Below are 12,087 nucleotides of genomic sequence, written 5' to 3'. Positions count from 1 at the left end.
TGCGAGTCCAAGTGAACCAACAGTCATCAACCACGGCATACCCACACGCCACTCGGTCAAGGGCAACTGGTTGCGCTTTGCTTACCATAGTCCTCGCGAATCACATCCTCTAGGAGCTGTTCAGAGAGCTGCAGGCCAGTCAAGGGACAGCACACATTGCATCGCACATGAGCGGGGAGCGCTGGGCGCCCTTTAGCTCGAGCTCGACACGACAGCGACACGTACGCCAATGCCATCTCCCTCAGCAGAGAGCGAGACGCGCTTGGAAGGAGTTTGACCCATCTTGCTCTTTCAGGCGGATCCTCCAGAACTGATACCACTGTCGCACGCACGCACACCGCAACACCGCCACTGGCAACAGGACGAGCGCAGCGACCCGATTCGTGCCGTCAACTGCTCTCGCGCGCGCTCTCTCTCTGTCTCCTTTGTGTCTTTGCTCTTTACTTCTCTCTTCTCAAACCAATTCTCTCTGTCTCTGTCTCTGTCTCTGTCTCTGTCTCTGTCTCTGTCTCTGTCTCTGTCTCTGTCTCTCTCTCTCTCTCTCTCTCTCTCTCTCTCTCTGTGTGTGTCTCTCTCTCTTGCGTCTCTCTGTGTTGCGCTCTATTTCTCTCTGTTTCTCTCTCTCTCTTTGACTCGTGCCTCTGGCTGTGTTGTGCGAACGAATGTGAAAGCAGTTACACTTTGAAAAAACACCCAAAAACCGAAACAACCAAAAAAAAAAAAAAAAAAGAGAGAAAAGTCCATGAATGCTGGTGTGTGCCCGATATGGTAGTTTTATGTCTTGCATCTGAAGGATTTGAAGGAGAAGGCAAGGGAGGAGTTCAATCTGGGCTTTGAGGACTAGAAGCTGGATTGACAAACAACTTCAAAAAAAAAAAACCACAGAAGCGCGCCAAAAACCCGATTAAAAAACAAAAGCCGAGGCGTCGAGCCCACATGCACATGACCCACTATCACTACTTCCAAGGCGAAGCGCCAGATACAGCAAAGGGATCTTTGTTTGTCTGCACAAGATCACACACACGCAAATCGGTGAGCATGAGGTGCGGTCACTGGCAGAAGCAAGTGGAGCTTGGACCACAGCAGGCTTACCGAGGCAAAGGGGTCCTTGAAGCTACCCGGCTTTGTACGCGGAGCTGCACGTGCACCCTGACCCGCAGGGGAAGCAGTGGGTGTGCCATTGGACTGGCCCCGCGAAGCTGCCATGGATGCAAAAGGGTCGGCCTTGGCTGGGGCACGCTGCTGCTGTTGAGCCACGGTTTTCTGCATCGGGCATCACCCCACGATTGAGACGGCGCCACCTGCCACATTGCTGGGAAAAAAAGAAAGTCATTCCGGCCTACCTGAGCCACAGCCGGTGCCTGACTATACTGCTGCAACACTTTATCAATCTTGTGGTTGCTGGTTTGCAACCGTGTGTTTGTATTCTGCGTCTATCAGACGCATCAACCGCAAAGAAGTCATGGATCGCCTCAGGCATTGACCCCCCGGTCTTGTCGCGAGAGAAATGGTTTGCACGATATCCAGTCAGACTCGCTACGTTACCTTGGCAATGTCGGCGTTGATGCTTTTGAGCTGATCGATGAGCTCAGTCAGCTTGTTCTTGCCCGTATCGAGCTGGGAGCGAAGTTGATCCTCCTCCTGCCTTAATCGCTGCAGCTTGGCCGTGGCGGCCTTGAGCTCTTGGCTCTAAGACACATGTCAGAGCAACCGGAGCCGTCGATGCCAGATCAGCTGCAAGCACCATTGCGATGCGCACGCGCCAACCAACGATCAAGGACTCTTACCTTGGCCTCTACCTCTGCCGATGTTGATGCCACCTCGCTGCGGAGCTTGGCATTGGTGCCTTCTTGCAAAGCCAGCTACAGGGCCAAAGAGCTTAACCGTGAGACGGCAAAACCTCAGCACTGCCGGAAGCACAAACGTGCAATGCTGCGTCGCGCCTTACCTCAGCTTTGACGCCAAGCACGTCGTTGGCACCACTGGTGCTGCTCCGCTTGGAGGCACTTTTTGAGGCCGGCTTTGAGGCCGGCTTGGAACTGGCCTTGGAGGCCGTGGGCGAGGAAGTCGACGGTGGAGGCGATTTTGTGCCCGAGGCGGCCGAGGTGCTACTGGTTGCAGACCGCGAGCCACCGCCCATGGGTGTGGCTGGTGGCATCTAGTCAAAGGTCCAGCAGCCCAGTGGAGAGTGAGAAGGCGCCAGGGAAGCACAGGGTTTTTGCCGCGGCTGCGATTGTCGAGCACGCACGGTCAAGGATTTGTCGCGGCAAGTGGGGGGGACGAGCTCCAGAGGCAATTGATCAGGCACCTCCTTGCCCTGTGATGGGAGAGGTCGACGGAACAAGTTGATCAGGTGTTTCCATAACTCTCGCCACGCCTTGAAGCCGGGGACAGACCTTGACGCGGCTGCTGATGAGGTGCATGGCCAGCGCAAACTGCTCTGCGTTGAGCGAGCCACACGAGTAAATGTCACACAAGCCCCAGATTTTGGCCAGTTGCGCCTTGGGGAGTTTGCTGCTGTTGAAGATCGGCGTGGCCTGCTTGCCGGTGACCAGGCCCTTGTTCTCCTTGTCTGCTTTCTGAAAAAAAATAAAGGCAAGTGGCATAGTTGCTTCATTAGGGGGAAAAGGGAGAAGAAAAAAAAAAAGAGGCCACAAACAGGCACTTCTAAAGGCAGGCAGAGGCATAGTCAAGGGGCAAACCTTGAAGAATTTGTCGTAGGCTGACTTTTCTGCCGCCGTGATGGCCCAGGGCACGTTGGTATCCACTGGTGCCGGGCGGAGGGCATCCAAAGCCGAAAGCTGGATGGCCGCGGGCAAAGTGCTGGGAGGTCGGGCACCGGCCTTGCACTTGCTCACAATGTGCATGGCAATAGCATATTCGTTGCGGTTGAGCGCGCCATCACAATCGACATCGCTGCATTCCCAGATGACGCCGAGATCGCCCATGGGCAGCCCCGATTGTACCAAGACCTGCAATCAGCAACGGGTGGATGACAAAGGCCAGCGTGAGCCATGCGTTACATAGTCTTGTGCCGTAAGTGAGCCCTGTATGTCCACACATACGTCGCGCGCAATTTCGCCCGGGACGGCCTCCTCCCCTTTGGCAACCTTATCAAACTGCTCGTCATATGCCAGCTGAACAGGCACAACAACCACGTATCAGGAAAGAGCAAGGCACAAAGGGAAATATATGAAAAGCGTGGATGAGGGCAGGCCACGGGTTTGAGGTTGGCATTGACAGGATCAGCTGATATGGGCAATCAGGTGGCAGACCAAAACGCGTACCAACTGCTCCACAGTCATGGTCCAGTCTGTACGCTCTGCGGCATTCTATTCAAGCAGAGAGGTAAATCGGATTTATTCCGTAAGCCGGACGAGCAGAGAGAGAGGGGGGGGTTGATGATAGACGAGATGGTGATTGGCATCGGGAACGCACAGATTGAACGGGGGCAACGGCTGTCGTGACGGCGCCCTTGGACGCCTTGGCAACCTTGTTTTCGGCCTCTTGAATGACGTCTGCGAAACGTTCGCCAAAGTTGGGCAGCGGGGTTGGGGTGCCTAGGGCATCCACGCTGATCTCCTTGCCATCCTGACCAAGGGCAATGAGCTTCATGGCCACACCAAACGCCTACAAGGAAGTGGGCGAGGGAGTAAGTGAACATATTGGGCTGATGCTCACGCAGGCGCTTCCGTGCCAATGAGCTGCCCGCTTGCTAGCCAGTGGTGGCTCTGGGCTCCGAAAACAAGCGCACCTTCTCGTCCAGCTGCCCAAGGCCCTCGCTATCCGAGAGCTCCCAGACCTAGCAGTCGAGCCCACGTCGAATGATGTTGTACACTAGGGCAAGGGTCATCCCTTTCATGAGGCAGCGCTGATGCGAGGGCGTACGTCATGGAGTGTATCGTCATCCAAGCCGCTCAGTCGGAGGAATTCCACGGCATCGCCCGCATCAACCGCTTCGTCCTCGTCGCGCACCTGCGCACCCACGGCAATCCCACGACAGTAAGCCAGGACAAAAGGCGCCGAAGCAAAGCTAGGAGAAAAGGCGTCATGACCAAGGGCCATGGCAACGCACGTGGAGGTAGAGTGAGCGGAACACGGCCTTTTCCACGTCGCTGAGTGGGAGGGAGTCCACCATCTTGACGGGATTGCTGCACGCAGCGGGTAGTCGGGAGAGTCAAGGTTGTGCACCTACAAGGGCAGCCAGCAAAATAGCGTTTTCCACAAGTACCACCAAAGCAAGCGTCGAGGCAACCCAGATCAGAGGGTCCGCTGCCGCTGGAGCGAGACGTGCTCACCACTGAACATCAAAACAAATCAAACAGAGGGAAACGCCGTCGCTATGATCTTGACCGCCCGCAACCACCGCCACGAACCTGAAAGGCCCCCCGCGGACAATGCCAAGGAGAACAAAGCTCAGCCTCTGGCCGAACCCAAGTCACACGCGCGCGCGTCGAGATGAGATGAACCAGTTGACATGTGAAATCGGGTGGCGAGCGCTTCAAGTCCAGAGGTCGCCCGTCACAACACACACACACACAGAGCAGTCACAGTCAGGGCAGCAAACCTCCTTCAAAGTAAAATGATTTTTGATTTGTGCTCTCGGAATTTTTTTTTTGAAGAGAGAGGGAGAAGAGAGAGAGGAGAGAAGAGAGAAGAATAGAAAGCACCTGTTTTTTGCTGACAATGGGATTACCGATTGGAGCAGGCCATTACAGCTGGTAATCTGAACCAGAGCCTTGGTTTTCCTATAGCAACAGCTCCCGTTTCTTATCTCCAGATCAATACAAAATAACTTTTGCTGACGTTTTGACGTACTGTGACGGATATCACACTTGTGGTAGCGGTATAGTGTGTGTTTGGTCACACTATCGCTTATACCTGGTTCAGTGCAACTTGAGGGTACGGCACGGATCTGAAACGGCGGCGCGTCACCGCCTCTCCCCCTCTCTCTCGCTCTCGCTCTTTGGCGCGACTGGCTTGGCGGCTGGTTTACTGGGAGAAGGGCGCAGTGCCTGCATTTCCAATCATCGCGTGCATTTAAGTTTCTGTTGCAATGGCTGGTTGCGGATGGGCTGACTCACTTGACTTGACTCTTGTTTTGGCTCGTGGCGTTTGCTGTGTTTGCTTTGTCAACAAGCGTAGCAGCCCCTCCCTCTGCTGTCGTGCGCACCGTCACCATGATCCAGTCGATTTTGATCTTCAATCACCATGGCAAGCCCCGCCTCTCAAAGTTCTACAAGCACTATGTGAGCCCAAACCACTCGTTTGCTGGCACCTCGTTCCGTTCGATAGAGCAACAGATCGGCTCACGTCACACTGGCCTGTTTGTCTCAGCCCACGGAGATGCAACAACAGATCGTGCGCGAGTGTTTTCAGCTCGTCAGCAAGCGCCCCGACAACGTCTGCAACTTTCTTGACGGTGGCAGGTTGGTGATGCGCCCACACTGCCTGGTCTTTGTTTGTGCCGCAGCCGCGCTCATCATTCTCGCCGCCCTTATCTCATCATTCTCGCCGCCCTTATCTCAGTCTACTGGGTGGATCGGACACCCGCCTCATCTACCGTCACTACGCCACGCTCTACTTTGTCTTTGCGGTGGATGCCTCCGAATCCGAGCTGGGTATCCTTGATCTGATCCAGGTGTTTGTGGAGACCCTGGATAGTCGCTTTGAAAACGTCTGCGAACTCGACATTATCTTCCATGTCGACAAGGTCAGCCTCCCTTTCTCTACACGACCACAGCAAGCCGCTTGCAACCCGTTGTCTTTCTTCTGCTCACCTCCAATGGAAATGTTCAACACAAACCAGGTTCATCATATTCTAGACGATATTGTCATGGGTGGCATGGTACTGGATACCAGCCTCAGCTCGATCCTGGTGCACATTGATGGGCAGGATAAGATCCTCAAGGGCGAGGTGCGGTGTGCGGCAAATCATCTTCCTGCTTGCTCCTCGTCGACGGCTCCTCCTCGCCATGTGTGACTTTTCCGCTTGCCTTCTGACCCGGTGACGGCTCTTGCTCTTGGTTGGCTCTTGGTGAACAGGGCTCATCTTTCTTGCAACAAGTCAGCAATAGCAAGGCGGCCGAAAAGGTCAAGGCCCTGGGCAGCCGGCTCTCCCACCACTAAGGGCCTGGCTGTCATGCTGGCGCCTCGTTAAACACTTTTTTTTTTGTTTGTGACTCACCGTCTTTTGGGCTTGATTCAGCCCCACCTTGTTCTTGAACACCACTTGCCATTGCGTGTTCAGCTTCCCCCTTCTCTCGTGACGTTTTAGGCTAATCGTCTCCATGTTGGTTATCGTGCGTATTGTTCGTTGACGCGCCATTGTTACCTCGTGTTTGTCATTCTGGTGGAGTTATGACACTGCTTTTCGCGATATATCTGAGAGATGAATTCGCGTGGTCAACCAGATGTCTCTGCTGGACCTTGCTCCCGTCATGCATCTCACCTCTTTCTTTATGTGCCCGCTGTGTATTCCGGTTGTCTCACTTTGCTGCGGGCGTTGGTGCAGCACACTCGTCTTGATATATGCGTGTTTCTATATCGTGCTCTGTCCTCGCAATTGAGCACAGGGTGACACCATCACCGTGCTGAGGCATTCGCGTCGATTTTGTTTTGAATCTTTCATCTCCCATTCTTCAACACCTGGCTGGCGCGCGCGCGCGCGCTTCCTATCATCCATCACCTCGTTTATCATCTACGAGGACTCAAGACTCCAATTCGAACAGGGGGCGAGCCACCTGGTTCCAGTTGGCCGACCAGCCCTGGCGCCGAAACGCTTGCACATGGGTCTTGAGTTGCCCCAACTTTGTGTTGGCATCAGGTGCGCGAAGCAGCTCTTGAAGTTGCTGACTGAGCTCCTGCGCATTCTTGAAGACTGCGCCATTTTCATCGTGCACCACCAGCTCCGACAGACTGACGAGGGCACAACACGGTCCACCAAACGCCATGAGCATGCGGACACTTGGCCTCTCACGGTTTTCAAGCAACCAATCTTCGTCTGCTGGGCATACCATTGAAAGTCGACGGCGCAGACAGGGATGCCAGACCCGAACATGTCCACCACCTACAGCAGGTCGGGTGTCAGAGAGGCTCAAGAAGACCATGTCCGCGTCTCAACAACAAAGCACGTCCCGCTAGCAACGCATATCAACGGCACAAAGGTGTTTGTATTGCCCACAGCGAGCCCCACAATGAAGTAAAAGATAGAAAACACGGCACGAATCAGCCCACCTTCATTGGCAGATCCAAGCCTGACGAAGAGGTGTGAAGACTGATGCCCAAATCTGCCGACGCCAGGAGCTTGGGATAGTCTTCAAGTGCCAGCCATACGGTCATCACTGCCACTTTTTGCCAGGCCTGCTCTTGCACCAATTGCTCGTAGCGAGCCCGCTCCGGCCCTTTGCCTGCTCAACGGGAGGCACCACGGTCAGCCCAACGGACGGACCCCAAAAATGTGACAGCAAGGACATTCTTTTTAAAAGGCCTTACCCGTGATGATGCACAGTACGTGTGGCAGGGAAGAGTCACGCTGCGCAGCCTGTTCATAACCTGGCACATGCACACAAAAACACAGGTTGTTAGATAAAACATGGCCTTGCCATGTGTGGCCGAGGAGACACCTGCATGTGCCGTTCCGGTGGGCGGCTTGCCAGTCACTGGGGCCTGAGACACACCTTGCAGGGCTTCGAACAAGATGCCAAAGTCCTCGTCCGGCGTCCAGCTGGTGCTGGAGACAATGAGTGCCGGGCGTCCGGCACGCCGCTTGTAGCTACCAGGCGGACAGCAAAGCAGTTGCGTGTCAACACTGTGCATGGGCCACAACATAGCGAGTTGGCACGCACTTTGAGCCCTCGCGCGTGGTTAAAGCACTTTGAGCATCATCGCTGTGAGATATTCCGAAGCGCTGACTGAGATCGGGGCGCTCCTGCACCGCAGCGCACAGCACACGGTGTGTGAGATGGCTGAACAGCGGTCTGTGAGTTGGCATTCGCGTTGAAGAGAGCAGAGGTGCACCTCGAGAAGCTTCCTCAGAAGATGGTGCGTCGTCTCTAGTGTGACTGGTCCAAAAATGCTGGGTGGCCGATCGTGCAGGACAGCGGCTCTATGCCAGGGCACGGTACCGCATACGCATGCTTCGTCAGAGAAATGTATCAAGCGTCAGCATAACGTGATGGCGAACGGGCCAAGCTTACTCAATGTTCCAGTTGTCCTTGAGATCTCGTTGCATGGCATGAGTTACGCAGAGGTGCCGATGGCCCCAGGGACCAAATGTTGTTTCCACGCTGCTCGTTTCAAAATGCAACACAAACAGTCAAGGGCCGCCCACTGCACACGGTCTATGCCTCGGCGCCTGTCGCGACGAGGCGGCGCACAAACTTACAATTTGGCAAAGTTGTAAAGAGGATGGCGTGTTCCCGTTTTGAGAGCCAAAATCGTGTAACCTAGACGGCGTGGGGAAAACACCAAGGCATGGGCCATGCTGAGCCCGAGTCGACTCTCAGTTGGTTCCATGACAGGCGCGAGTATTGACGCACCATAGTTGTGCCAGTCCACCACGAGGCGCGCACCACGGCAGCGGCTAACCACGGCTGCAATAGGCAGCACGGGAATGGCTGGGGGATTCTGTTGCGTGCGCACGGCGCGTCAGGCTGGCCAGTAAAGTCCAGTCCACACCTCAAAAGTCGCGTTCACAGGTGCAGCGCCGTCTACCTGCATGAGGATAGCTTCCATGGCTGGGACGGTGAACAAGAGCGTAAACAGCAACTGCATCGCCAAAAAAAGTGCCTTGAAGGGCGCATAGAGCAAGAAGGCCAATCGCGGCCAACCTGTGCAGGAGCAAGGCGGGGTCAATCTGTCAGTTTTGGTCTGGCTCTTGTCAGCGCTCGAGAAAAGCCCACGACAGCCTCCCTTTGCCCAGGTCTGCGATACGTACTTGAAGGCAAGATGGGAGCTTCGGCCAGGCCATAGATCTTGATCTTGGGGTTCTCGACAATGGCGGCCAGCGGCTTGCTCTCTACCCTCATGTCAGACGTGAGTCTGATCTACCTGAAATTTGTGCGAGAGTTGACAAACAGGGCCCGCGCAGCCTGGACCAGACAGCCTACCACGATAGGCCACGATGCTCACGGAATCGTACACCTCTGCCAGTGACTGGACATGATACTGCATGCGCGGACTGCGCCCGATGTCGCCCAGCACAAGCACACACACATGGCTGCGCAGCGAGCGGCAAAAGAAAAAAACAAAAACGCATCAGCTCACACATTCCCTGCACCTCAACCCCACGTACTCGAACAGAAGAAGCCAGCCAGCCAGCTAGCCACCCTGTTCTCACGACCAGCTGCACGAAGGAGTGACCCACAGCCATCCAACGCCAGAGACGGACACGGTGTCTTCCCCTCCCCACCGACCGACCGACGACGTACCGGTGCTGTCGATCCCGCGCCATCATTCACGGGTCCCGTTCAAGTCAAAAAGTATGACAAATAACTGCAACTTGTAAAAACATTTATACACAAACTTGTTTCTCTTTATGCTATAATGGTTATACGAAATGTAAGACAAGTACATTAACTTTGATATGAACGACAATAAATAACATAAGCGGTTTCTCAATTTATTTTCGGGCGCAGCACGGATGGGTTTGCTGCTGTGGCTGGGAATGGGTCAATTTGGGCGCTTACAACTCCGCATGTTGTCCAGGCATGGGTGCCTCGTCGTCCGTCAGGAGGTGGGATACATCGATTTCCAGTAATTCGAGCAGCTCGAGCATTTCCTCACTGTAAGTGCCGGCTTGCAGGGCGTGGACAATGTCCTTGGGAAGCTCGCCACGCAGCAGCTGGTCCCCCATGTCGCGCGGAATCATCTTTTTTGCGACAAGCTCCTCGACCTGACGTTGGCCCTCGGTAAGAACGGGCTCGGCGTCTTCGGGATCCGGAGCCTCATACTTGAAAATCTCTTCCGCCTCCTGCTCGCTCAGATCCACTTGACCTATTGCGATGCATGTGTTTTATGTAAGCAGCGCGAAACAGACCCAGAGCTCAGGTGATGCGGGCAAATGGCACCAGACCTTGCTTGAACACGCCGTATTTACGAGCTTCAGCATCGCCAATGAGAACAGCATGATGCTCACGAATCTCCGTCGGGGACAGCTCGCCGTCCTGGTCCGTGTCCACCTGTGCAAAAATCTTGGCGACATGCTGGGCAATGCGCGCATCGTACTCGCCGTCGAACCAGCTGCACGCATAAGCCAGGACCATCGTGAGCAAGAGAGATGCACGAGACCACGTGCAGGGTTCTTCTTTCCAGTCTGTCGCCACTCCACTTTGACATGGGGACATGTATGTTGTGACGTACTGCATAAGCTCTGACAGAGAGAGATAACCGTCCTCATCCATTGCGCCATCGAGGCGCTGGCTCAAGTGTGCCAGATCAAAGGGAAAGCTTGCGTAGCCAGGAAAATGCTCCTGAATCTTACGCAAGCGCACTTCGCCCTTGTCCAGTTTGGAGTTGTGGTCCTAATGCAAGATACCACACCGCGCACAATGCATGAGTTTGACTCGTACCGACGGCCGATCAAAGCGACATTGATCTTGTGGGGTATAAAGATTGTGTGTGTTTTCATCCTGTGTGTGGTTTTCAACTTGAGCCCCGTGCAGCATGCCTTCATTCGTGCCTACCTGATCAAGAGCGACAAGCACCTCACTCGCGAGTGCACGGAACATGATTGGGTGTGACTGGGGGTAAAAGAAGTTGGCAACCTCATTCAAACTCAGCCAGCCATCCTTGTTCTACAATCATTTGGTCATCAGCACATGCGCATCTTGAAGCACAAGCCCCATGCACCTGTGGAGCGAAAATGTGTCAAACCTGACCTCATCGGCGGCATTGAAGCGAGAAGCTACGACCGGCACGTCCAAGCCGAAGGTGGAGTTGGACTAGAGAAATTATAGTGCGCAAAGCAGGAAGGATAGTGGTGTCGTGTCAGGAAAAGGCAGTCACAAAGCTGTCCCAGATGTATGAATAACGGCTCGTGATACCACTCTGCTCCCACACACGCGACAATGACCAGAGAAGAAATAGAGAGAGAGAGAGAAAAAAAAAGTACCTCGATCAGCTCTTCAAAGGTAACCAGGTCATCCTGATTCAGGTCTGCATCAGCGCGCCGATAAAAGCTATCCATCTGCGCCGGCGGATCACATGGGCAGGTGAGCTGTCTGCACCGCTCTCTGTTCGTGGTGGCTCAAGACGATTCAGCTGCAAACGCACCAACTGGCGATCAAGCTCAACGCGCACGAGACGAATGGCCAGCTCGCCGGCATCCACACCGCCATTGCCTGCATTACCCGTGTACTTGCCATGGTGATCCTAAGCAGCCCCAGTCGACCTGTGAGGCGCGGAGCAGGCACACCGCGCTTGTGCTCAAAGCCCTTCCCGATGGCGCGTCCCAGCTTACCAGACCCGTGTCAATGGACGGAAGCATATTCATCAAATACTCAATCGCATCATCTCCCACGTAGTGAACAAGGTTCTGCAAGTCTACGCAATCATTGAAGCACATGCACGATTCACCCGGGTTAGACACGAGCGCTCCTCGCTCAGCAGTCTCCCCGCCCCCGCCCGCCGAAGGAAAAGCAAAGCTCGCCCTCACCGTCCACAAACAGAATGGGCCGCTCGTCCAACTCGGGCAAATGAATCGTTGCCGATGCTTCCACCAATGGCACAAATGCTACTACCATGCCCACCACCAATAGCCAGCAGGCCGCTGCCCCGGGCGCTGCCATGTTTGCTCGTCCGCAGTCTCTGAGAGAGAAGAAGAGAGAGAGAGAGAGAGAGAAGAAGAGAGAGAGAGAGAGAGAGAGAGAGAGAGAGAGAGAGAGAGAGAGAGAGAGAGAGAGAGAGAGAGAGAGAGAGAGAGAGAGAGAGAGAGAGAGAGAGAGAGAGAGAGAGAGAGAGAAAAAAAGATAAATTGAGAGAGAGAGAGAGAGAGAGAGAGAGAGAGAGAGAGAGAGAGAGAGAGAGAGAGAGAGAGAGAGAGAGAGAGAGCGAGCGAGAGAGAGAGAGTGAGAGAGAGAGAGAAGA

At 54.6% G+C, this 12,087-nt stretch overlaps 4 protein-coding genes across 4 annotated transcripts in view; 1 reads left to right on the top strand and 3 right to left on the bottom strand.

Moving 5' to 3' along the window:
• The window catches only part of MONBRDRAFT_34517 (uncharacterized protein), a 5,646-nt gene extending 1,219 nt beyond the window's left edge, over positions 1-4,427 (bottom strand). The window contains exons 1-18 of the mRNA XM_001750267.1: positions 4,377-4,427; positions 4,076-4,191; positions 3,889-3,975; positions 3,755-3,802; positions 3,439-3,630; positions 3,288-3,332; positions 3,066-3,137; positions 2,703-2,972; positions 2,397-2,579; positions 2,249-2,317; positions 1,949-2,158; positions 1,788-1,862; positions 1,546-1,689; positions 1,344-1,433; positions 1,093-1,263; positions 461-641; positions 279-319; positions 86-128 (exon numbers count right to left, since the gene is read on the bottom strand). Coding sequence (XP_001750319.1) covers positions 86-128; positions 279-319; positions 461-641; positions 1,093-1,263; positions 1,344-1,433; positions 1,546-1,689; positions 1,788-1,862; positions 1,949-2,158; positions 2,249-2,317; positions 2,397-2,579; positions 2,703-2,972; positions 3,066-3,137; positions 3,288-3,332; positions 3,439-3,630; positions 3,755-3,802; positions 3,889-3,975; positions 4,076-4,138 — 1,984 coding nt within the window. The 5' untranslated portion in view covers positions 4,139-4,191; positions 4,377-4,427. The remainder of the gene's footprint in view (positions 1-85; positions 129-278; positions 320-460; positions 642-1,092; positions 1,264-1,343; positions 1,434-1,545; positions 1,690-1,787; positions 1,863-1,948; positions 2,159-2,248; positions 2,318-2,396; positions 2,580-2,702; positions 2,973-3,065; positions 3,138-3,287; positions 3,333-3,438; positions 3,631-3,754; positions 3,803-3,888; positions 3,976-4,075; positions 4,192-4,376) is intronic.
• A 719-nt stretch (positions 4,428-5,146) lies between these two features.
• Positions 5,147-6,512, top strand: MONBRDRAFT_34516 (uncharacterized protein). Its single transcript, XM_001750306.1, has 5 exons — positions 5,147-5,249; positions 5,338-5,429; positions 5,530-5,713; positions 5,810-5,917; positions 6,046-6,512. The coding sequence occupies exons 1-5, from the start codon at positions 5,181-5,183 to the stop codon at positions 6,127-6,129; spliced, it is 537 nt and encodes a 178-aa protein (XP_001750358.1). The 5' UTR covers positions 5,147-5,180; the 3' UTR covers positions 6,130-6,512.
• A 198-nt stretch (positions 6,513-6,710) lies between these two features.
• Positions 6,711-9,454, bottom strand: MONBRDRAFT_29828 (uncharacterized protein; the record flags this gene model as incomplete). Its single annotated transcript, XM_001750266.1, has 13 exons — positions 6,711-6,918; positions 7,017-7,069; positions 7,237-7,409; positions 7,495-7,554; positions 7,680-7,774; positions 7,848-7,979; positions 8,199-8,288; positions 8,387-8,447; positions 8,541-8,628; positions 8,716-8,831; positions 8,939-9,042; positions 9,143-9,220; positions 9,432-9,454. The coding sequence occupies 13 exons, from the start codon at positions 9,452-9,454 to the stop codon at positions 6,711-6,713; spliced, it is 1,281 nt and encodes a 426-aa protein (XP_001750318.1).
• Positions 9,455-9,685: 231 nt separating this feature from the next.
• On the bottom strand, positions 9,686-11,789 carry MONBRDRAFT_29827 (uncharacterized protein; the record flags this gene model as incomplete). Its single annotated transcript, XM_001750265.1, has 10 exons — positions 9,686-9,996; positions 10,076-10,242; positions 10,363-10,523; positions 10,572-10,681; positions 10,712-10,796; positions 10,881-10,943; positions 11,114-11,188; positions 11,275-11,373; positions 11,462-11,544; positions 11,657-11,789. 10 exons carry the CDS (start codon positions 11,787-11,789, stop codon positions 9,686-9,688), a joined length of 1,287 nt encoding a protein of 428 aa, XP_001750317.1.
• Between the last annotated feature and the right edge of the window lie 298 nt (positions 11,790-12,087).

This window comes from Monosiga brevicollis, genomic scaffold (genome assembly GCF_000002865.3).
Source record: "Monosiga brevicollis MX1 MONBRscaffold_39 genomic scaffold, whole genome shotgun sequence".
NCBI lineage: Eukaryota > Choanoflagellata > Craspedida > Salpingoecidae > Monosiga > Monosiga brevicollis.
Note: the sequence above shows the minus strand (reverse complement) of the source record. Positions and strands in the feature narration are given on the sequence as shown.

What these genes read in the sequence shown, in the direction of transcription:
- MONBRDRAFT_34516 (XM_001750306.1), top strand. Translation starts at nt 5,181, where the DNA reads ATGATCCAGTCGATTTTGATCTTCAATCACCATGGCAAGCCCCGCCTC. An exon ending in CAAAGTTCTACAAGCACTAT is followed by an intron (nt 5,250 to 5,337) that starts GTGAGCCCAAAC and finishes TGTTTGTCTCAG; the next exon opens with CCCACGGAGATGCAACAACA. An exon ending in TTATCTTCCATGTCGACAAG is followed by an intron (nt 5,714 to 5,809) that starts GTCAGCCTCCCT and finishes AACACAAACCAG; the next exon opens with GTTCATCATATTCTAGACGA.